Source organism: Mercenaria mercenaria, chromosome 8 (genome assembly GCF_021730395.1).
Source record: "Mercenaria mercenaria strain notata chromosome 8, MADL_Memer_1, whole genome shotgun sequence".
Lineage (NCBI taxonomy): Eukaryota > Metazoa > Mollusca > Bivalvia > Venerida > Veneridae > Mercenaria > Mercenaria mercenaria.
The window spans coordinates 80,098,591-80,122,805 of NC_069368.1; the positions used below are offsets into that span (position 1 = coordinate 80,098,591).

At 34.1% G+C, this 24,215-nt stretch overlaps 1 protein-coding gene across 3 annotated transcripts in view; it reads right to left on the bottom strand.

The window, feature by feature from the left end:
* LOC123565995 (mesotocin receptor-like) overlaps positions 1-24,215 on the bottom strand; it is a 169,426-nt gene that overhangs the window by 13,524 nt on the left and 131,687 nt on the right. For all 3 annotated transcript variants that reach the window (XM_045359791.2, XM_045359790.2, XM_045359794.2), the window contains one exon: positions 1,108-2,637. In XM_045359791.2, coding sequence (XP_045215726.2) covers positions 1,108-1,593 — 486 coding nt within the window. In that variant the 5' untranslated portion in view covers positions 1,594-2,637. The remainder of the gene's footprint in view (positions 1-1,107; positions 2,638-24,215) is intronic.

Sequence of the window (24,215 nt, forward strand, 5' to 3'; positions counted from 1 at the left end):
TCTTAGATAACTGAATTATAGTATACTATGTTTTAGGTTCTGCATGAACAAAAGAAAAAAATATTTAATGATTGTTTTTCGAGTATTTTGAACTATTTGTTATGCAAAACTTATATCAAACCAGTACTACAGGTTTTCTAAAAAAAAAAGACCAATACATAATTTATGTAATACTTATGTTTGTTTAACGTAACCCAGTTCTGTTTGACGATGAATATGCAACAACAACGATTGATGCAGGACAAATATAATGGTTATTTTAACAGTAGCCTGATCTAGGATTTTGTATTCGACTTGAATGGATTTTGCCGGACCAGCAATCAACAATCAGGATCAAACATAAATATTTGTTGTAGTTGCCTTATATACCTGCGTGTACTTTATTATATATTAAATGTATTTTACAAAAATCAAACCTCACCGCAACGTTACGGGTCATATTTTGAATTTGAAGTCTTTATGCCTTTTGAACGTCAAAATGTCATTTTGCATTACCGTTTCTCATTTGCAGTATTCTACAATATTTTGACAGAGAACTTCTAAAAATGATTTTCGGTTCGAACTACTTACTGACATGGTCCGGATACATGCAATGATTTGGGATTGGATTTCAAAATAGTGCTAAAAGGAGTTAATATTTACTTGTAAAATTCGAGCCGTATGTTTTTTAGAATTTCTAGCGGTATATAATAAATAAGATTACACCATCCACATTGGAAGAATCTTTATCTTTGATGAAGGTGTTTATATCTATTAAGACCTAGTACTTCAACACTTCGAGAATACAACAACTGTGTTTAATGGATAGAAATCAAACACACGGGTCAAAATTATAAATATCATACAGACGTGTTTTCTGTACTTTACGTGAAGTAAGTGACTCGTCACAAAACTAGCAGGACGTTTACTATACATGCCAACAATGATATTAATATAAAACGTTGTGTATTTTTATACTAAAATTTGTTTTTAAACTATCATTTTTGCTGTAATTATTGTCATGGTAAGATAAGTTGGGTTGCATTATAGTTATAATTCAATGCAACATAAAACGTTAAGCAACTGATACAAATCTCTACGAGGATATAGTCATTTAACAACACTTACCGAGATGCTTTCCTTAAGTGGTGATCTAATAGCCTTGTGCCTATCCAGCGCGATCACAACAAGCATGTAGTTACTTGACACCATCGAGAAAATTTGCAGAAACTTGACTAGACGACACATAACGTCACCAGCTACCCATTCTCTGTCGACATATTCCCATACAAGCTGAGGGAGCACAGCCAGCAGTATGACCAGCACATCCGCTAATGTTAGATTCAAAATAAAAGCATTCACTCTGGACAAATGGTTGAACTTTTTTGAAATTCGCCGGTTACATACCATCCAAAGCACAACAAGTATACTACCCACAATGCAAAGTGAAATTGTAAGGTAAAGTACAAGCAAGCGATATTTCAGGTCCAGCTCAATGTCATGTACGGAGTTTGGACACGGCCCAGTTTTATGTGTTTGATTTGTTTGTTCAATTTCTACTGTCACATTTTCACTACTTTCAGCAGTATATTCAACTTTCGTCCCGTCTGCCATGTTAGATAAACTCGTGTTTTCTAAGTTCCAGAAACTGTGTTAACAAGTAGTTTATGCTATGTTATCATAATAAAACAAATTAACAAAACAATTTTTCATAACTAATAAATTTCCAATCTTCTAAATTAATTAATATTAGCGACTTTTTTTCTAAATAAATACCAGTCATAGAATACAAAATTGTATCTCTGGCACCAATGAATTTTAATTGCGTTCGCCTATTCCTTATCACGTTTGTCCGCTTATTGTACGCCTCTATTCACAAACGTGAAAACACTTTAACAAATGAGCAGATCTCTTATATCACAGAGATTCTAAGACTTTCTTCCGAAACTTGAATGTCGATTCCTTTAGATTTAGTTCTAATAATATTTTTGTACTTTCAAACAAGATATTCCTTTATCTATGTCCATCGATTCGATTCACAGTACTATAATTATGCACTTCTTTATTTTTTTTCAAGGCTCCGTTTTTATTAAATATGTGTACATTTAAATCCAAGCTCTGCAAATATATTGCTATCTATTATTATGATTAAGCAAAACATCCAGTTCACGGTTTTATTAACAACATATATATATATATAATGTAGTTGGCAGCACAGCGTAACAAGTGAAAGAACGTACTTTTCTTGTATCACAGCAATAACTGTCGGAGTAATTATTCCCGAATATTTGCCTCTTGTTAGAAGCCAAAAGCTCTATAATACTGCCCAGTTACACTGCGCGGGCGTTCTCCGATAACCTTACTGATTCTTTCAGTTCGCAGAATAAGCACCGTTTTCAACGAAGTCAAATAATCACACCCACATGTAATTATTTCTAACAATATGTAGAATTTTCATCTATTTTCACAGCTACTCCGTCAAATGAGACGGTAATTCACTAGCTAATATTCCATGCTAACAATCTGTCATAAGCTTATATACTGTTGTTCCCTACAGACGTGTTGTTTTTCAATTATATTTAAGCTGGTGGCCATCATTATTCAGATAGTTTTATCCCCTATGATGATTCCAGCGTGTGACAGATGCTCAGTCGTCAACTGAAAACATATAAAAGAGGAGATATTACAATTCAGGGACATTTTAAAAACGTAGTCAATACAACGGAAACACCTTTCTGGAACACCTTTCTGGTAACAAGGTAAACATTTTGAGAACTTACTTATAATTATATAATGATCAATATATTAAACTTGCATGCTCATATTTTTTTGTTTTATTTGCGTTTAGAGACATACAGACACAATTTATGTCAACTGGCGACTTTTCCATTTTTTATGGTAGAAAATACAAATACAAATACATGGCATTTATATAGCGCAAAAATTATAAAATATTCTATTGCGCTTTACAATTACATAACACACATTTAAAATATATACATACAAAATATGAACAGGATTCTAGAACATAGATTTAGAGATTTGGACATGTATAAATACCATTTTACACCACTTCTGATATTTTGTATTTTAACAAGACTACATTCATTGTTCATGAAACTGCCTAAATAAATGTGTTTTCAGTTTTGATCTAAAGCTTCAGACTGAATGTTTTTCAGATAGCTAGGTAGATCGTTCCACCATTTGGGATCAACGACTGCCATAGATCTGTCAGAAGAAAATCCTAGATGCACAACCCGGGCATTTTAGCAGTTCAACTGCTTTCCAGTTCCTTGAATGAGTGTAAACATTTGAATCATTGGGTAATTATAAGTATAAAGATCTAAATGATTTTCGAATTTTCAAGGACCGCTTTCATTTAAGTGAGCACAGATTTTTCCATGCTGCCAAATGGTGTTAAGTTTGATTGTTGTTATTTCCGAATATTTTGTAGCAAGAACATATTAAATATTATGCCATTTATAACCAATTTTTAAGTTTTGCTTCAGTGAGGGTTATTAAGAAAAATGCCAAGATTAATCTCCCCTTAGCTGCATAAAGAAATACAATAGAAATATACTGCCATATTCGTCATGCGTCCGTGTTTATGTCCACCAATGAACGCCGGAAAGGTACAAGATAGCAGTTCTCTTATCATAAGAATTTTGAATCCTCATTTACTGTTATATTATGTAACAGCAGCATAATATTGTCATACTGTATTTACAAATATATTAGTTTATTACACCTAATACACAGGACCATATATAAACGCAAATATATATATATATATATATATATATATATATATATATATATATATAGTTTTCACTTATTGCTCATACTTTTTAATTAAAAGATTTAGCGTATTATTAATTAATTAATTAAACATGTCTTTTACCAGCAAACATATTCAATGTGCTTTTTTTTCTTTCTTTTTTTTTTATATAAATTTTACAAGTACATATTATATTGATAAGAACTGAAAAGCAAAAAAAGGCTGTAGAGCAGTAAACATCTTCTTCGATACAGCAACACTTTCTGTGTCTAAAAACTCTTTTTTTCTGGAGGTCTCGTGAAAACTAAAACAAGGACAACTATGAAAGTGCACACTAGATTGCAATTTATATCACGAATAGAAACGTCGATTCGGAAAAGCTTGTCTGTAATTGAAATGTTAAAAGGAGTTTCTTCTCTTTGAATGTGGAACTGAGTACAGATATATGGCCAGTTCTTTCAAGTACTTCCGTGATATACAGTGGTTAATGGCTTTTTCGTTGAAAGCATATTTTCCCTTCTACTTGACAAGTTTATCTCCTTAAGGTGTTATTTATGCCTTTGATGGATAGATATTGTCCGGATATCGTTGAAAATAATTGTTTTTTAAATAATTCCACAAAAGCTATCATAACATGTCATTTGAATTGTGGGTTGTAACTTCCGCAGTAAGTGTTACACACATAAAGATACGTAATTCAAAATCCATTTATTTAATCCATATTTGGATTATTAAAATTGATGACCTTTTGGACCGTAGAATAAAAGACTTTGCTTGATTTTACTTGTTCGTCAGACGAAATGAAATACGTCCCTTAGCGGAATCGCTAACCATGCAGATATTGTCCTGTTTCAAGACATTACACCGCAAAGTAGGCCCGAAACGAAAAGAAACTGCAGTAGAAAGATATAGCAGACGAATTGTTTCAAAAATCCAACAACACGTACATTTTAGTAGATACAGGGGTATGGTGTTGGGGGAAGTGGAGAAAAAACAAGCCTTAGGATAAACTTTCAACAAGAAAAGGCACGCTCCAAATCGGTCTCTACACCGCAAACCACAGCAGCAGCAGCGAACCATGGACACACAAAGGCACACAAAGCAAAGCAAACGAACAGGCAAGCAGGAAAAAACAACATAGTAGGGCACTGTCCCGGGACGACCGGTGGCCAAAACTATGGTGAGAACCTAACCTCACAGTGAAAGGAGAGGGGGCGTAAATGCAAAGGGCCATAGGGGAAGAGTACAGAAACACCAATAACAAAGAAGACAATATATATTGTACGTAACATGAAATACGAAACGAAAAAAAAATGTTGAAAATAGGGGCACCGCCTTGGAAGGGAGCCATTAAATTGAGTAACTTAAAAATACTAACGTAGAAGTATATGTTTTCCTTCCAATATGCATTTTTTTCCTCAAGGAAGTAATTTTAACAGTCCCTAATACTGATGTACCACCTTTCATATACATGTATTAGACTTTGAAAGTGACAAAATGTCCGGAGGACCACCTGGGGTCTTCCTACACCCAGAAAAAAGACTTATAATTGTGTGGATGAGACGTTAAACCCAACAAAAACAAAACAAAATAAAAAAAAATTTAATATAGGTTGTAGACGGTTTGGTATACACACATATGGCTATATCACTGTAGTAAAAGCGTGACACCAAAGAGATGATAACGATAAAATATAAAAATGCCCCTTTGTGATTTCGATAATCAAACTGATATTAGGAAATCGTAATGCATTCTATTTGTAGACGATCAGATATATATGAGAGTGAAAACCAAGGAAAACTAGAGCTATCACTAGAGGTGATGAGTGTACCTCCCGCACGCACTGACACAGTACATTGCAATTTGACGCACACAAGATTGCATAATTATGTGAACGGTATGTATATAGACTCTATGTATATAGTATAGTAACAAAAAAAAAAAAAACAAAGTCCCATAACTCTGCTGAATATTTTTCTGAGAGAACCTAACATGCACAAGTAACGTTGGTACTGATCAGTTGTGTGATGTTTCATTAAATTGTGTGCAAGGGTTAGGGAGATTAGATGCGCACAAGATTGCATATGCAGACTATGTATATAGTATATTAACAAAAAATAATGTCCCATAACTGTGCAGAATATTTTTCTGTTTTTCCGTTTATATTTAAAAAAGACTAAGTTTCGGCTGTACGGAAAATTTATTGTTGTTGTTTGCTTGTTGCTTATTCTAAACAAACGGCATTTTCACTCTTTTCTGTGGATGATAGACATAATATTCAAGTATGTTGTATTAATTTTCATATGATTCGGCCTAAGTAAAAAACAAAGTCATGAAAAAACTTTTATATCCTCTATATATCGCCGTTCAACACTGAGTGTCAGGCAATGACCAACATAATATGCCTGCGTAATATATTAATAATGTCACATTTATATTAGGCATTTTTAGTCTATCCCGATGACGAGTTGTATACCGGATTAAGGACGTATTTACCAGTTTACCTGTGTAAGGGGACGTCTCAAAATATTCATCTACATTTCATTTCAACAAAAATAAAGGTAAAAAAAATCAAACATAAATGTAAAATAATGGATAAACGTACTAGAATAAATAGATAAACTAATTTTGCCTACATTACACGAAAGGGCATTGATGCCAGTTACGTATTATTTAATAAAGTATGTAATTCTTAATTAATTTCGAGTTTCTACCTTTCTAACTCTATATTTTGAAAAGTTTGATATACCTTACTCGAAATTTCGTCTTACTACTTCGGCATTATGAATTAAATAACACGAACATTGGATTTCTAATATCAAATACTCAAAATTTCGACTTAGTATCTCGAGATTTCATCTAAACAATAACTGGACTGCGATAACAGACAATGCAACTTCCATCTCCAGATTTCGCTCTGTCCACGCAAAATGCCACTTATTATGTAGCTATATGGTGACCGCCCGATACTTTGGTCGTATTTTGTATTTGAAAAACCATATGGCTGATCGACAGACAGTCTGTATTTTCTTCTTAAGAAGTCACATGACAGGCCCACGCAAGTTATATAGCTCAAACCCATGCTAAATATTTCGTATCATGCCCCGACCGTATATCATTTCCGGATTCGCACATAAGGAAAGTGGAATCACTGTATCATTATATATCACTGTATTTTCTACTACCATTCTTTTTGTATTGTGTTTACTCTGTCGCAGAGACATAACAACAAACGTATTTATGTCGACATGCAAAATGCCGTCCCGCAGATCATCGTTATGGCGCTTAGTGAAATGTCGCCTCTCCAAACGTCTCGTCCCGCAAAATGTGCTCTGCTGAATGTTTCCCCACCAAACGTCGCCCTGTCTAACGTCGTTTTAGCGCCTCGTCAACTGTCACCCCACCGAATGTCTCACTGCCTTACTAAATGTCGCCCCGCCTGACTTCAGGGCCTGTGTTTTGCGTAGCACTAGCCATAAAACAGATTTCTCTACGAGTGTTAAACTCGCATAACTCGATGGCTTTCCATAATCTTTGCCAAACCCACTCACTCAAGTGTAACACTGACATTTCGAAGAGGGATCTAGTGCTCGCACGAAATTTCATCTCGCTGAGGTAAGCGTAAGGTGCTCGTCCAATGTTAGACAAGTTTTTAATCAGGATAAAGATAAGACGATCGGACAGATGAATGCGCGCACGTGTAATTTATTGTGTTGGGTTTAACGTCGCACCGGCACAATTATAGGTCATATGGCGACTTTCCAGCTTTAATGGTGGAGGAAGACCCCAGGTGCCCCTCCGTGCATTATTTCATCAAGAGTGGGCACCTGGGTAGAACCACCGACCTTCCGTAAGCCAGCTGGATGGCTTCCCCACATGAAGAATTCAACGCCACGAGTGAAGCTCGAACCCACATCGATCAGGGGCAAGTGATTACGTGTAATTTAAGATCGTGGGGTGGGAAAGTTTGGGGAGGGGAATGGTCGTGAGATTGTGCAATATTCTCTGGTAACACTTCATTAAGGATATACAGATATTCAGATATTGCATCAAAATTAAAATCTTACAATCTTTTATCTCGAGTTAAATTGATACGTTTATGTCATTCCGGTAGGGCGGAAACGACGTTTGGCTGGACGACATTTGGCGGGCCGACTTTTGGCGGGATTAACATCTGTAGGGACATTCAGTGGGGAGACGTTTGGCAGGGCACCATAACGGCGTTCGGAGGGGCGACGTTTTGCAGGGCGACGTTCGGCGGGGCCCCATAACGACTTTCGGCAGGGCGACATTATGCGTGACGACGTTCGTCAGGTCGCCATAACGATGTTTATCGTTGTATCATTGCGGTAGATCGAAATAACGAAATATCACAAATCAGCCACCATATTTCATTTCACGTCGTTTTTTCGATTTATAAATATATAAATCCTAAAAGTTTGATAATACTAACAACAACTGAAGTCATTTAAACATACATTTGTTCTAATATACATATAAATGCAAACAATATATTTTTTTTATATTATGTACAAAAGTAATGGAAAGCACCGAACTTTAAACATAGGTTGAGGCACCCTACAAACAGTGAACGTACGTGTGTCTCTTAATTGTTTGCAGATACGAACGCTGAAAAGAAATAAAAAATGCTGTATTTTCAATTACATACAGTAACATATCTATCTGATTTATTTTCTTAAACAATGTTTAATGATCACTGGAAATAAATTACCGCTAGCTACAGCCCTGTAATCTTTACCTGCGTGTACTTAAATGCATTTGAGAAAACCCAATATCTAATCGGCATACGACATACAAGTCAGCATCGGGATAGGCTAGAAATGCCTAATATGACGTACTGGCGTAACGCTTACATTACACATAGATATCTACCCGATTAAAGTAAACAAAGCTTAAAAAATGAATAAGTGCCAAGAAATGTTTAGTGAATACAAAACGGTAGAAGCTACAGAACTTAGTCGGGTGACGTCACATGACGATGCAATGGATCTAACGTTACTTATCACATTTTCCAGAGAAAATAGGAGTTTGACGTATCTGCCAAAACATCCAAATGTTCACATTATTATTACAAGTTTTGTCTTTTCGATGTGTTGTGATATATGAAAAAAGTACAGTACTTTCCGGGTATTTATTGAAGACATCTCATATATTTGAAGTTTTAATTAACAAGCAAACATATAAGGCTGTTTGTCAATATACTGACTTTACTAAGTATAATTTTGAATAATCACTTTATGCTATATCGCTAACAGTTCAGGGTAAGTCCTCTAGGAGACAGAAGAAGTTTCAAAGGTGAATAAGAGCTCTGCAGAAATAGAGAATGAATTTCCAGTACTCTTCAAAAGCCATTCGTCCTTTTTTATCATCAAGTTCGCCCGTATTAACGCTTGTAGAATAAGACAAGATTAAATACTGGTAGGAAAATATATACCAGACTTTGCTTAATTCAAGAAACATCAATCGTTAAGGTCACAATAACATAGAAACTATAACCGATAAAATCCAAAGAGAAACAAGTTGATTTTTATATCATTATATGATTGTTTGCCGGCAGCCAACTATATCTCTTCGATTCAGATCTCGATCAAAAATATTCACGGAAACTTACAATTGGTTAGAAAGCCAATTAAATATCTTATTACAAATAGCAGTCCATGTTGATGATACTATAAAGGTATGTTTAGGAACAAGTAGTCTTCAAAATCCAGCAGCATATATTTCCTGTTAGAAAAGTTTATATCATGCAACTTACTTTTTTCCGGTACTGTTTAATGGAACTAATATGACCCATTCTTTCATTTTTTACTATTTATATTTGTCATATTTGCTAAACAGTGTGATTTTCATGCTGTTTTCTTTCGGTCATAATAGCATATAAATGCTCGCATCAATTCGATCATAGAGTCATGAACATGCATAGTTCTAACAACTTATCCTAAAATTTGATTGGCCGGCCATGTTAGTTAAAAGTTGCAACATTTTCAATGACCGTTAGTATAAAAAGGTATTTCGGAATTGTTTAACAAAAAATTGTAGCGTATGTATGGATACATTCTTTTCCGTTATTTTCAGACTGTTAAGTAAATATCACTTGACAGATGCTTTGTATTCTAATTTCGCACTGTCTGAGTACTTGAATGTATAAAAGCGGGCAATGCAAATCAAGATCATTCGTTATTATTCAGAACATTTTAGTCGCAGACTGTATCTTCATTCTGCAGGAATTGGTAATCAGGGTAAATGTCTTTGCTTAGCATTGATATAATTTTTCTTAACAAAATATAAAAAAGTGAGCAGACGGTTACGAATTCATCTTAAAAATAGCAAGTTTAGCTTTCTGTATGCTGGTCGGAACGTTATAGTTGTCTAATTTCGCTTTGTATCGTGCGGCCGTGTATCATGCGCTTCTTGTATCGTGTAACTTTTTTTATCGGTCGTTTCAGGAAATACAACGTACAAAAATGCTCCAAGGTACTCGAAAGCTCTGGTTCTGTTTTTGTTGTTTTCAAGCAAATATCCTATCGTAATACCGACTAGTCGAGACGGGTCGGAAAAAACACTCTGAACAAGTCTGAACAGCGAATAATCTGTAAATAATCAAAGAGTAATAGCAGCAGTCAAGCCAAATGTATAATATTTCTATGTTGTACATTTTAGAACTAATAAATTTTTGCATGTTGAAATACAAAGAAAACACATTCTAAAATGTTGACATATAACATGGATGGATTGGTGCCAACGCTTACCGTCGACATGGTACAAAGACAACACTGCCAGTATATGTAGGCATAGGAAAAAGAGATCAATATAATTGCATCTTTACTAATCCTACCAAGAGTTCTGTATTACAAAAGTGCTTCTATTGTGACATTTTGATACAAGCAAAACTGTACTATCTGCACTATAAAATACTTACTGGTATTTCGTTTTATTATCGGCTTGTTAAAAGTTAATTTTTACCATAAGTAAGTTGACAAAATCATATGAACCAGTGGTTCAGGTGTAAATCAAACACATATTAATAAATTCTAAACGATTTTGTTGTGCAAAAAATGTATAACATTGTGTCTTAAACCGTTTTCTTTTTCTACTTTATTGTGTAATTGCAATGGAAGTAAACTAATAAATATCTCTGCTTTAAAGTACTAGCCCAAGGCAAGAGTTGACATTCTTTGCGGATCACAACTTTGAATTAAATATTAAAATTTCTGTTATTGATATTAGCAAAACTATCATACATTGCACATTTGTGAAATCATTTTTGTTAATTTCAAGGACTTGGAAATCAATTTCTAGACTTTATTTAATGTATTTCTATCAATGAAAATGTTAGGGTCTATCTCTAGTATATGAATTCTTTGCAGCAACTGTTAAAACCTTAAACGATATGGTTAATGATTGGTAACTCGTTTTACGTTTTAACCGCGTAATAGGCAGATGTCACCGAATTAGTATATTATCTGAAATAATATCTAGGGTGATATATCGCAATAACATATTGGTAACAGAAGTTGTTGTAACTTATTATGCCTCTGCGATGTCTGTTATTAAAATATTGCAACATGTTGACAAAGTGTTAAAATAGCTTATCCATCATTTAATAAGAGAAAACACAACGCCCAGGATTATCGAACAGTACAGTAGAACGTTACTTTTGATAACCTGCTTTTTGGCTTTGCAAACATGTTACAAAAGGTTTTAAGCTATTTCATGTAACTATTTTATAATAACGGACAAGCAGTAAGAGTAAATTTCTGTTCTGTTCAAGAGAAACTTTCCAAAAGTATAAACTTGTATACGATAGAAAAACAATATGAGAAGTATTTTGATCAGTCCATATACATTTGAAACTCGGTATCTCGAATCCCCAAAGTCTCATAAAGGTATCATTACCGAAATTCGACTTAAAAATGTCTTCGAGATAGCCGGAATTTTTAGACAAGCGAGTTTGAGATATGGAGTTTCAACTGTACAACAATACGTTACTATTTTATTAATCAAATACGACGTTACAGAATAACAAAGGGCATGTACTGTCAAAATGTTAATTGTGTTTTTGATATTGTCTTAAACATTGAATACTTTTAAACACATAAGATTCAGTATTAGAAATGAAGCGCCTTAGTACAAGAAATAAGAAGCTTTCCTCGGGTTGTAAGAATGTGATCGTATTAGTATAATGTTTAGTTTGGAGGCACAGTTTCGGAGTGCAGCATTGCCATTGATAAATTTCGAGACTGAGAAAAACATCAGCCTTTCATATAATAGAATTTGAAAAGATGCTCGCGACTTGGCTGAACGATCTTGAGCACATATATCTTTTTTTCCTTTCCCTTCAATGACAAACAAGGCTGTGTAACCGCCTTGCAGCTCTGCTGGATGATACGTAAAGTGTGTGTATATGAGAAACCTTTTAAAACTTGCATGCATATTGTTATTATCTTTAGGGTTTTTGCGTAATATTGTGTCTAATATTCTGTAGTGAATATTTCTGAATACGTAGGTCTCAATACTGCTGTTATTTCAAATAGGATGAGACATCCTCAATGTCAAGATTATAGTCATGAAATATGTATGTTAGTCTTTCTGTCATTATTACATTACATTTGAAGGTGGTGGATAATTACAAAACCTATTTTTTTCTGACGATGCCTCTTTCATCAGACAACCCCCTTCAATATATTTTTTATTCTATGATTTCATGATGCTGTACATAATACGAAAAAACATATATCTAAAGTTTAAACAGAATTTAGTATAGAATGGTGCCTATCAAACAACAAGACACGGAACAAAGTCGAAATAACAAAAACAGGGAAGGGCATTCATCACTGTTGATGGGATCTGTAAATAGAAATAACAGATCGAAGCGACAAGGAATATATTAGAAATATCCTGAGAAATGTGATAAACATTTTGTTGTTATAACAGAATGGGGTTTCATGTTTAAGCGGTACGAAACGATAAGTCTTTACAAAGTTGCCAGTATGCTTTTTAAAAAAAAAAACTTGTTATATTTCTGTCTACAAACTAAATGCACATTTATCATTTCTTTCTGTGTTTAAATTGCAGTACACCAGCCATAAGTGCAATCTACGACAGCATGCCTTTGTATTAGCCATAATATGAATAAAGTTTCATTCCAGTAAAGATCCTGGGTCTAGCCTGTTGTAGCATTGTGAGTTAACCATTTCCACCTTTTAAATTATTTAAATTATTAATAAGCAAATCGTATTTCGCGGGTATAACTGATTTATATAATGGACGTTTCCACAAACTGCTAATGCCAAGCAATTCCTGCTCAGTGCTTTAATCACTCCTTTAGGTTATACAGCATTACATTATCTAAAGCTATAGCAATTGCACAGAAGGGAATTTCAGTGAAAAGTATGGCGTATTTATTTTTGTAGTAACGCCCTATCTAATATCTATTACTAAGATGAATATTTATTTATATTTGTTTATTGTATGGCTTGTTTGATTTCCGTTTTGTTCTTCAATCCGTTAAACTAACAAACATTTTTGGTCCTAAACATATCCATTAGCAGCGTAGATTTCACCTTTACCGTTATCTGTAAGCACAAGTTTATTGTCGAAATAAAACACTTTATACCAAGGTCATTGTCATATATCAACTGAAGACATTTTATCATGCTGTTTATTATTTTCCGATATACGAGGAAAAAAAACTAGTTCACGCTAGTTTTGCAGTTTGTATCATTAACAAGAACCGTGAGGTGTGGAGTAAACTGGTATGATATTTTTTATTATGAGGGTACAACTTACAATAGATAAAACACCCTTCTTTGCTGTAGATCGTCCTGACATATTAAAGGGTTTAGATTTTTTACTTTGGTTTGGATTCTTATTTTATCAATATATGGATATTTTGTGCTATGAACTATATTGCCAGCGTCTTATTTTCACGGGAAATATGGCAAAAAAATGCAATATTTCTTTTACATTCAATTTAGATAGCTACCGGATTGAGTTTCATGATCACTCTCTCTCTCTGATACTGGTTTTCATTTACAATGACACATGATTTTTGTTTACAAATTTCACGTTGTAAAATTGCTCAGTTGTAAAAATTAAACTTAATTTATCGCGTCAAATGAAAATGTTAATGGCGCTTCTGACTATTTTTCAAAAATGATATATTGACGTATTAGCTAGTTTCTTTATATGTTACAGAAGTATTCATATATCTATGTACTCCTGCCTGACACAAGACACATACGATCAAATTCATTTTGCTTACGGATGCAAAAATTTCAACGATATTGTATATTTAAAAATCGTGCAGATTGCTTATCATGTCATAATTATGACGTTACAAGTCGCAAGAACTCGTCGTTTACCTATGGAAAAGGTAAGATGATCTTCTACGGAGACATCTATGCCTTCCACTCATGGTAATCAAGAAATCTGCATCGATATTGACACGTACTGTGCTAAAAATCTTGAAAATGGTTTCTCTAACTGTGCTTTTCTGCTAAAATGACCAGTTTAATTATAGACAATATTTGATAGGAAATTGGAAACTATTTAATTCTTGTTATATGAGATTTTGGAACTTATAATGAAAATGAGGTGAACAATTCCTAATTCCCAGACTATATATGGAACTGAAAAATGAAAAATGTAACAAGGCAAGCGTTACTCAATAGAGACTGATACAATACTTCCCTCAGGAACTAGTATATACCAGAAATCGCTTGATATATTTGCATTAACGACGATAGAGAAATCTCCAATGCCTTCAGAGAATAATTAATATATGATAACATATATAATGTCAGAGCGAATTGCTATTAATTGCTAGTTTTAGAGCACTTATTTTGATATTCTGTTATATTTGCTTGCAATTTTTGCTGCAATATATCTATATTAATGCATGTGTCTGCAAAGCTAAATGGTTTTGTAATATTTCTGCTTTATATTGCTTGTAACACTAAATGGTTAAGCAAGTATGTAAATACAAAGTATATTATTTTGTCAGTTAGAAACCTTTGTTTTAAGATCTGTCTTTGCTCCATTAATTTCCTTGAAATGGAATGTTTGTTATCAGTTGTAGCTAGCTTTCCTTTTTCGATTCCAGCTTTAATATCTAAAGCCATTGACGTTATTTAATTCCCTTTAATTCAATTTACAGAATAGAGTCTGAAATCAGTTTGTTGTGGAATTTAGTGGTCATGTGGTAAAATCATGTAATACACTAGTAAATGGAACCCGTCTGCATTCAATACGACTTATTTCTTCTGTATGTTTGCGGGAAATTTAAAAATCCCCTTTGTACCATTATATTTCATATACTACTTGAACATATTGTAATGGGAAATATTTGTCTGTGATTAACAGTAAAAGTTGCATTGCCACAGACACAAAAATAGTGACAGAACTAAGTACTTATACATATAAAAGGTTGTAAAATGGGTAGGAGTCAATAAATCGCCGCAATTGAAACTTTCTCTATTAGTAAGAAGAAAAACTACAATTTCAGATCATTTATGGTTAAGAACAGGCACAGTTATTGTACTGTTCTAATATTTCATCGGCCATGTACCACTTTTTCTGCCATATTACTTTTTATCACTCAGTCTTAACTAAAATGAAATGGTGTCATTATTGTTAGCAACTTGTAACGCGCCGCTCCGTAGAGCAGAAAGAACTTGAGATAATGAACATTAACTTCGTTATTTCTGTCTCGAAAATCATTTTATCTGCGAGGCGTTACTAATTCATTGGAGTCTGCGTGCAGTTAATCATTAACAGGTGCTTCCTTATAATTCAGGAATATGAGGTATAACTATCTAACACTAGTATGCTTAAAATCCAGTTTAAAATGTTACATTCACATGCTATGGTCAACGGATTTTAAATTCCGATCAAAGTTACAAGATAAAACGACGCATTTTTACCAAATTTGATTTACTGAATATTTTACAGTCTGTATATAATTTGGCACTGTCAACAAACTTTGTTGTAGAAAAACTTGACATGAAATGGCGACACCAAATAATGTGTAATCAACATTATCAGACTCTTATGGAGATACATTATATAGAAATCTAAGAGAGTGATGTCGAGCTGAATTCATCAGTTTTGGTAAAATTCATTCTGCAGATGAATACGACAGGGTGTATTCACAAGGGATGCTTATATTAAATACTTTCACAGCCGCCTAATTGAAATGTGAAGATGTAATTCTAGCAGTGCTGGCAAAAGTTTGATTGTTCTGTTTTATTTATTTAATAATCAATCCCTTATGTCAGGATATTGCTAAACTACGTCATATACTTCTATTAAAACGTATTATTTTAACTTAATTATAATTTTTATGTAACATTCATTGACACTCGTATCTTTAGGACCATATTGCCAATAGTATGAACTATACTGACCAAATTGCATGTGACAAGGCTAGGGAGATGATCTAAACATTAGTGAGACAGTTATTGTAAATCAAAAACGAAAACATTATTCAGTATCTATCTAATGCATACAATGTATATCAAATTTGAAGTATGTATGCAAACTATTAGCATTTCTACAACGGTCGGAAATCGGTAATTATCGGAAACGCGGAACAACATCATAATGACGTTGCAGTTGCCTTCCTTGAAAACGTAAAAGCAATTATCATTTTTTCGGCGCCATCATTTGGTTTTCATTGAATATGCAAATTAAGCATGTCTCTCTGGACCTATAAAAACTCGCCTTATCGTATATGGAAAAACGCGCGGGAAATCCAGAGTAAACAAGAGCTGTCTCCGTAGGATGACACATGCCCCCGATGGCACTTTGAATGAATAGTTCTGGCCGATGTTAGAGTTTAGGACCTTTGACCTACGGAGCTGGGTCTTGCGCGCGACACATCGTCTTACTGTGTTACACATTCATGCATAGTTATTTTAAAATCCATGCATGAATGACAAAGATATGGACCGGACATGCCCATCAATGCACTATCATGAAAAATGATCTTTGACGTCTAAGTGTGACCTTGACCTTTGAGCTACGGACCTGGGTCTTGCGTGTGACACGTCGTCTTATTGTGGTACACATTCATGCCAAGTTATTTGAAAATCCATCCATCGATAACAAAGATATGGACCGGACACGCCCATCAATGCACTATCCTTTAACATCTAAGCGTGACCTTGACCTTTGAGCTACGAACCTGGGTCTTGCGCATGACACTTCGTCTTACAGTGGTACACATTTATTATGCCAAGTTATTTGAAAATCCATCCATCCATGACAAAGATATGGACCGGACACGCCCATCAATGCACTATCCTTTAACGTCTAAGTGTGACCTTGACCTTTAAGCTACGGACCTGGGTCTTGCGCACTGCACGTTGTCTTACTGTGGTACACATTCATGCCAAGTTATTTGAAAATCCATCCATCGGTGACAAAGATATGGACCGGACACGCACATCAATGCACTATCCTTTAACGTGTAAGTGTGACCTTGACCTTTGAGCTACGGACCTGGTTCTTGCGCACTGCACGTCGTCTTACTGTGGTACACATTCATGCCAAGTTATTTGAAAATCCATTCATCGATGACAAAGATATGGACCGGACATGAAAATTGCGGACAGACCGACAGACTGACAGACAGACAGACGGTTCAAAAACTATATGCCTCCCTTCGGGGGCATAAAAATCACAGGTTCAGGTTCATATTTTCATATGTAAAATATTGTTTGGTTCACATGCAAGCAATGTCTACTTTTTAAGGTTCTGAATTTACACATTTACAAACGATACAGGAGATTAAAGGTGGGTGTTGCTCCTTTATTGTAAGGATTCTGTCTTAACTGATCCGCGAAAATAATGTTTAAATAACATCAAAATACATAGATTGTCGAATCGATAGAGCGAGGCAGAGAAGCGAAAACATAGAATTACTTGGCCCAGGTCGAAACACGAAACATGACACAACAATAAAGACGCTGACAATTGGAGGCCCGTCTGCTAAAATACATTAATGCGCACCGGAGTATTGTGTTGTGACAATTCAACTGAATAGAAAATCTAAGCTTTATTGTCACAACTGAAGAAGAGGGCCTCAAATACCCCGGGTTAAATCCTAACAGTAAATATCACAGTTTTAAGCACGCATGCACAGGGCGGGCAAGAAAAGCATGTATAAGTGCCACTGATATTATATATATATTGAAAAACGGGACGTATTATGGGAACGCCCCTGGCGGGCGGTTGGGCTGGCGGATGGATGGGCGGGCGGGCGGCATCCACAGACTTTTTCCGGAGCATGTCTTCTTCATGCATGGAGAGATTTTGATGAAACCTGGCACAATTGTTCACCATCATGAGACGGAGTGTCATGCGGAAGAACCAGGTCCCTAGGTCTATGATCAGGGTCACACTTAGAGATCAAATGTCAAATTCAAGAATGACTTTGTTTGGAGCATATCTTCTTCATGCATAGAGGGATTTTGATGTAACTTGTCACAATTGTTCACCATCATGAGACGGAGTGTCGTGTGCAAGAAACAGGTCCCTAGTTCTAAGGTCAAGGTCACACTTAGAGGTCAAAGGATACAAGGATGAAAAATTTGTCCGGAGCATTTCTTCTTCATGCATAGGTGAATTTTGATATAACTTGACACAAATGTTCACCACCACGAGACGGAGTGTCGTGCGCAAGAACCAGGTGCCTAGGTCTTAGGTCAAGGTCACACTTAGAGGCCAAAGGTCAGATACAAGAATGATTTTGTCCGGAGCATTTCTTCTACATGCATGGAGGGATTTTGTTGTTACTTGGTACAATTGTACACCATCATGAGAGTGTCATACGCAGGTCCCTTCTTTAGAATCACTTCCCTTTGTTGTTACTATAAATAGCTTATATTGTAACTTTTTCATTACAAGTCGTAGGGAAAAATCGAGTCCATTTTTCTGTAGTACAACATGCATGTTACATCCAATTTTGAGGTGTATTTTGACCTATCTCTGCCTGGTAAGAATTTTTGTGTGGACTTACATTTTTTTTGTGGGTGGGGGGATTTCTTTTTTTTTGTTTTTGTTTTAAGATTATCTTCCTTTAGTTGTTACTATAAATAACTTATATTGTAACTTTTTTATAACTGACCGTAGGGAAAAAACAAGACCACTTTCTGTGGTACAACATTGACGTTACTTTCAAATTTTAGGTGTATTTTTGTGGACTTAGAAAAACAAAAGAATTACACTAATTACTAAACAACCACAAAATTAAAATTCCATTTGCAAATTCAGGTGCAAATGTAAAGAAATATGTTGTTACGGGCGTATATTGTGATATTCTGGCACTCTTGTTTGAATATACCAAACTAATGTCTTTAACGTAAATGCGCCGATTATCTTTTTAAAAGATATTTCTTGTTTATTTTGAAAATATCAGAGGCGAGTCATACATGTTTGTGTCAGTTTCTAAGTCATACTAAATTTTGACATATATACTGAACTACTGTATAATTTTACACAATTATATTTTAGCCTGTTTCGAACAATTTACAAACATTTACGATTCATTATAGAGTCATTTACATTCCCTCATTCGTTTAATTAAAAACATTGACGTTTATTTTGTATGAAACGCAAAAGGAAAGGCATCAAAGTTACGTTAACGCTGCCTAGTGATAACGTGCCGCTATTTTGAAGACGTCCACGTGTAGTCAGGCAGAACGTTCCCTATATGACGTCGAAGTTATGTCCTGTGAATAATAATATATCATATATAATGTAAATATAAGATTTAAATTCATTTTTGTTGGAGTTCATGCGAAATGAACGACATAACAGAAAAAGGTAATTTAAACATGAACCGCAAGTGCGGTTCATGCATTTTCCTATCCAGTTCAATCGATCATTTCGTATGAACTCCGAAAAGATAATCATTTCTTAATGATCTATACCAATAGTCAATAGTCTGAAACACATATGGTGCATATGTTGGCCCAAAGATTGTCATGATGATGAAAATTTGAAGGAAGTACATATTTATGCTCCCCGAAGGGCGACCATATAGTTGCCGCTTTGTCCGTCCTTCCGTCCGTCCGTCACACTTTTGTCCGGAGTATAACTTGAAATGTATAAATGGCATTTGATTGAAACTTCACATAATCCTAGAGGCCATTGAGACAAAGTGCAGTGTCAAAGAATCATAACTCTATCTTACCTAGTTTTTGAATTATCTCCCTATAGTTACAAATAAGGCTTGTCCGGAGCATTGCTTGAAAAGTATTAATGGCATTTCATTGAAACGTCACAAAATGATAGAATCCATTGGCGAAAAGTGCAGTGTCAAGAACCATTACTCTATTTTACCTAGTTTTTTTTAAATTATCTCCCTTTATTATACAAAATAATGCTTGTCCGGAGCATTACCTGAAAAGTATTAATGGCATTTCATTGAAACTTTACAAAATGATAGAGACCATTGACGGAAACTGCAGTGTCAAGGAACCATTACTCTACCTTACCTAGTTTTTTAATTATCTCCCTTTGTTATATAAAATAAGGCTTGTCCGGGGCATTACTTGAAAAGTATTGATGGAATTTCATTGAAACTTCACAAAATGATAGAGGCCATTGACGGGAAGTCCAGTGTCAAGAACCGTAAATCTACTTTACCTAGTTTTTGAATCATCTCCCTTTATTATGCAAAATAAGCCTTGTCCGGAGCATTACTTGAACAGTATTAATGGCATTTCATTGAAACTACACAAAATGATAGAGGCAAACATTACACTTAATGATATGTCCCTTGCTTTAATTATCACCCTTTATTCAATTTTCTTCTTTTTATTATCTCCATTTTTCTCTGTTTCTAAAACGTTATTCCCATATTAGGAAAAGTACATGCATCGGGGAGCATCATTCTTATTTTCAAGTCAGTTTACACATTGTCAAGACCCTATCTGTTTACTGGCTGAATATCCTTAGTATATCTTTATGTTAAAATCCTGGTTTAGTCATATTCTACGTTGAGAAAATGAACTTATTTCGTATACGAACGTGCTGTTTTATTAACTTTAATTTTTTAGTAAATTTGTATAAGAGTACAACCACAAACGATGTGAACTGCAGTTAGAATTGAAATAAACAGTAATGGAAGAAAACATTATAATTTATTTTTGTTTAACAATCTAAAACATAAGAATTATGCATGTATGAATGTAATGATGTTTGAAAATCAAATGTAGGGAATTACCGAATGTAACATTAAAGCTTTGATGTCGCAAAGCGTGCACAAATCTGATAAATTTTGTCGTAGACGTTCCAAAGAATTACGGCTGTGACAAATCCCAAATGAAAATAACTATTGATTTCAGAATGCATCTTATTAAGCACCAACTGCCAATCATTTGATCATGAATATTGCACAACTTAATTGAAGAACATATTCAGTCGTTTTCCAAGACTTCACAAAGTATTCTGAAACCAATTTAACGTTCTGATATCAATTTATAGTGAGAAATAGGTTAGAAGTGTTAAAAATGGAATGTTCAGTCAATAGCTTACAAAAACATAGTATATCTTTATTTGTCGGTTTTCAAATTGTCATTTGCCCATTTTTTTATATAGAACAAAAATGGACATTTGCTAACGATAGCAAATTTACTCAGCAGTAAAAAAATATATATATATTTCAATTCTGCAAACTGAATCTCAAACAAATTCAAGAGCTACTTCCTCAATTCAAACACTTTCAGTTCTGATAAAATGTTAAGCGTTTCTTCCATAAATCAGCTATATCAGTTTGTGTTTATGTATGGAAATATAACTATCTCATAATTTGATAGTTCCAAAACCGACATTCAGATTTCTTCCTCCTTAAAATACCAAACAAATTTATTCACTACTTCCGTAAATCAAATCAAATCAAATCATTTTTTTATTTTAAATGTTGTATGCACATTTGTCAACAACGTTAGCATTTGAGAAGATATTTATTGAATGAAGACACATGAAGGAAATAAAAAGAAAAATAATAAAAAAACCCAGAAACATTAGAAGGTCGTGTATGGCCAGTTTCATAACACATTTTGCAGATAATTGTCAGATTGCATTTCATTGATATCCTAGTTGTGGGATTAATCATAACAGCGCTTAAAGACTTCTGATCTGAGTTCCATCTTAGAGCTTAAATTGCCTTAAATAGCCGATTATCAAACTGCTACATTTGCATTTACAGGAAAATTTGGTAGTTTAGGTTTCTGTGAAAAATAATGAATTAGACCATTAGTTTAGAACATTTAACCAAAACGAAATAATAACAAAAGTACGCGAGCCACCAATTCTGTATAGAAACGATTGTGGTAAAAAGTTTAGTACTGGCTTGATTTCGTAATGAGGCGCACCTATTTGACATGTTCACTTGATTAATTCATAGCCTACACTTGAAGTTAGGAACGCAGTTTCTTCTGTTAAGACATCCGGCTTAGGGCATATTGACAGAAAGTACCGCCAACATTAATGTTTTAATAATATACTAAAATCGTTAAATCTATCGGATAAAAGTACGTCATTATTGATTTTATTAAGTTTATGGTAAGCATCCTACGTTACAATTGCCTTAAATAACGGCTCGTAGCACTTTGATCTTAAGAACAGTATTTATCCATTCCAAAGAGAAGGTCATGGTATTTTTCCCAAATTGTTATTATCAAATTTCTTTCAAATCAGTGACTTAGTGTAATATAGATATAGGAACTTGCTTCTGTTTAAATCTGATATGTAAGAAAGATTGTTTTGCTACACTTTCGACTATTTGGTAATAGCATGTCTTTCTTTCGTATTCAGATACATCTTAAAAGCAGTTATTTAGATACACAACGTACAAGGTGAATTATCGTTGATATCTTTAAATGATTATGGAAACGATCGGGATAACGGCACCACAAATTTTTTTATATCAGCTCATCCAATTTTGCTTCTGTTTCCACACACTTTAATTCTAGTGGGAAAGATGTCAGAAGCCTGTACTTTTGGAAAACACGTAACTAGAATAGTATTTATGCACTATGAATAAGCAAACTTGCATATGAAAGAAACAAGTAACAGTAGCAAACAATCCTTTTGTAGCATATACTCAGTTTCAAAAGAAAGTGTGCACTTTTTAAGTTTAAATATTTCAACAAATTCCCCGACGTTTTTGTTTCATTTTTTCATACACTAACTCTCAGGTATAACTAAAAATCTAAAATGCACACCAATTTGTTTACGAACTGATTTAAATTTTGGTACCAAACATTATAAGTTTTCATGAAAATAACCAAGAAAAAATAACAGAAAACTAAGTGCACACTTTCTTTTGGAATTGAGTGTAATGTTTGAATTTGTTTTGACCGTAAGAAAGATCCTTTTAACTTATTCAGGGCAACATGTTGTTTAATCCGTTTTAAAGTATAACAGAACACTCATTCTTAAAGTCTGCACAATATGAAAATATATGTGCTGCAGTATTGTTCAAGGATTTGGTATTGCCTGACACAAACAGGGGTTGTTTATAAATATTAAGTAAAACATACTATTCCAAAAGGAGTATGTACACGAGATTTCAAAGTGTAGTCAAATGTTTCAGAACGTTATGGGATTTCTCAGAATATTGTTGAAATAATATGTAACATCAATGCCGTTAACATATTACTTGAACTATTATATAAGAGAACAACTATGTTAGGAGCCTGAAGCATTCTATTTGTGTTATCATTCAACCACAAAATTATGTTAAAATATTCATAGAAATTTTGCATCTTCTTGTTGCATTTTTCTGTTCAAACTTGATAACGGTGCTTCAAAGTAAATCCTTCATTTCTAAGATACTCAGATGCTACGGAAGAGAATAGACATGTTAATGTTAGACGAAAGTCTAAAGAACTATATACATGTACTCAGTACAATATTCAGCACAATTACAGAAGCCAGAACATTAAGGGAATACTACGAAATACCCAAAAATACTTGAGAACTTGTGAAGATACCAATTTGATGCGAACAGAAACAAGTTAATAATAGGTTTTCGTTCACTTTACGATATGATACTGGTGTTTTCTTTAGAAATGCGAATTACAGCGTTATCTGTTAGAGAAAACTATAGTTTAATTTGAAACGTTTTACGAGAGAAACTGAAAACATGGAAAGTTACTTGCGCTAATATTGTAATGTGTCAAGACTGAACATATTTGCATTGCGTTCGGTGAATTCTGTCTGGTAAAAGACGTACCAGATTTGTAAATTTATGCTGAAAATGTAACTGTTAAATATCTTGAACATTGAGATATAAAATCAAATAAACGCTTAAAATTGAAAATGTGAAAACTTTCATTATAATAAGTGTACAATCTTTTAGATCAAATCAAATATCCATTTGAGAAGCAGTAGAAGGCATCATAGTCATAGCGCTTTGCAAGAA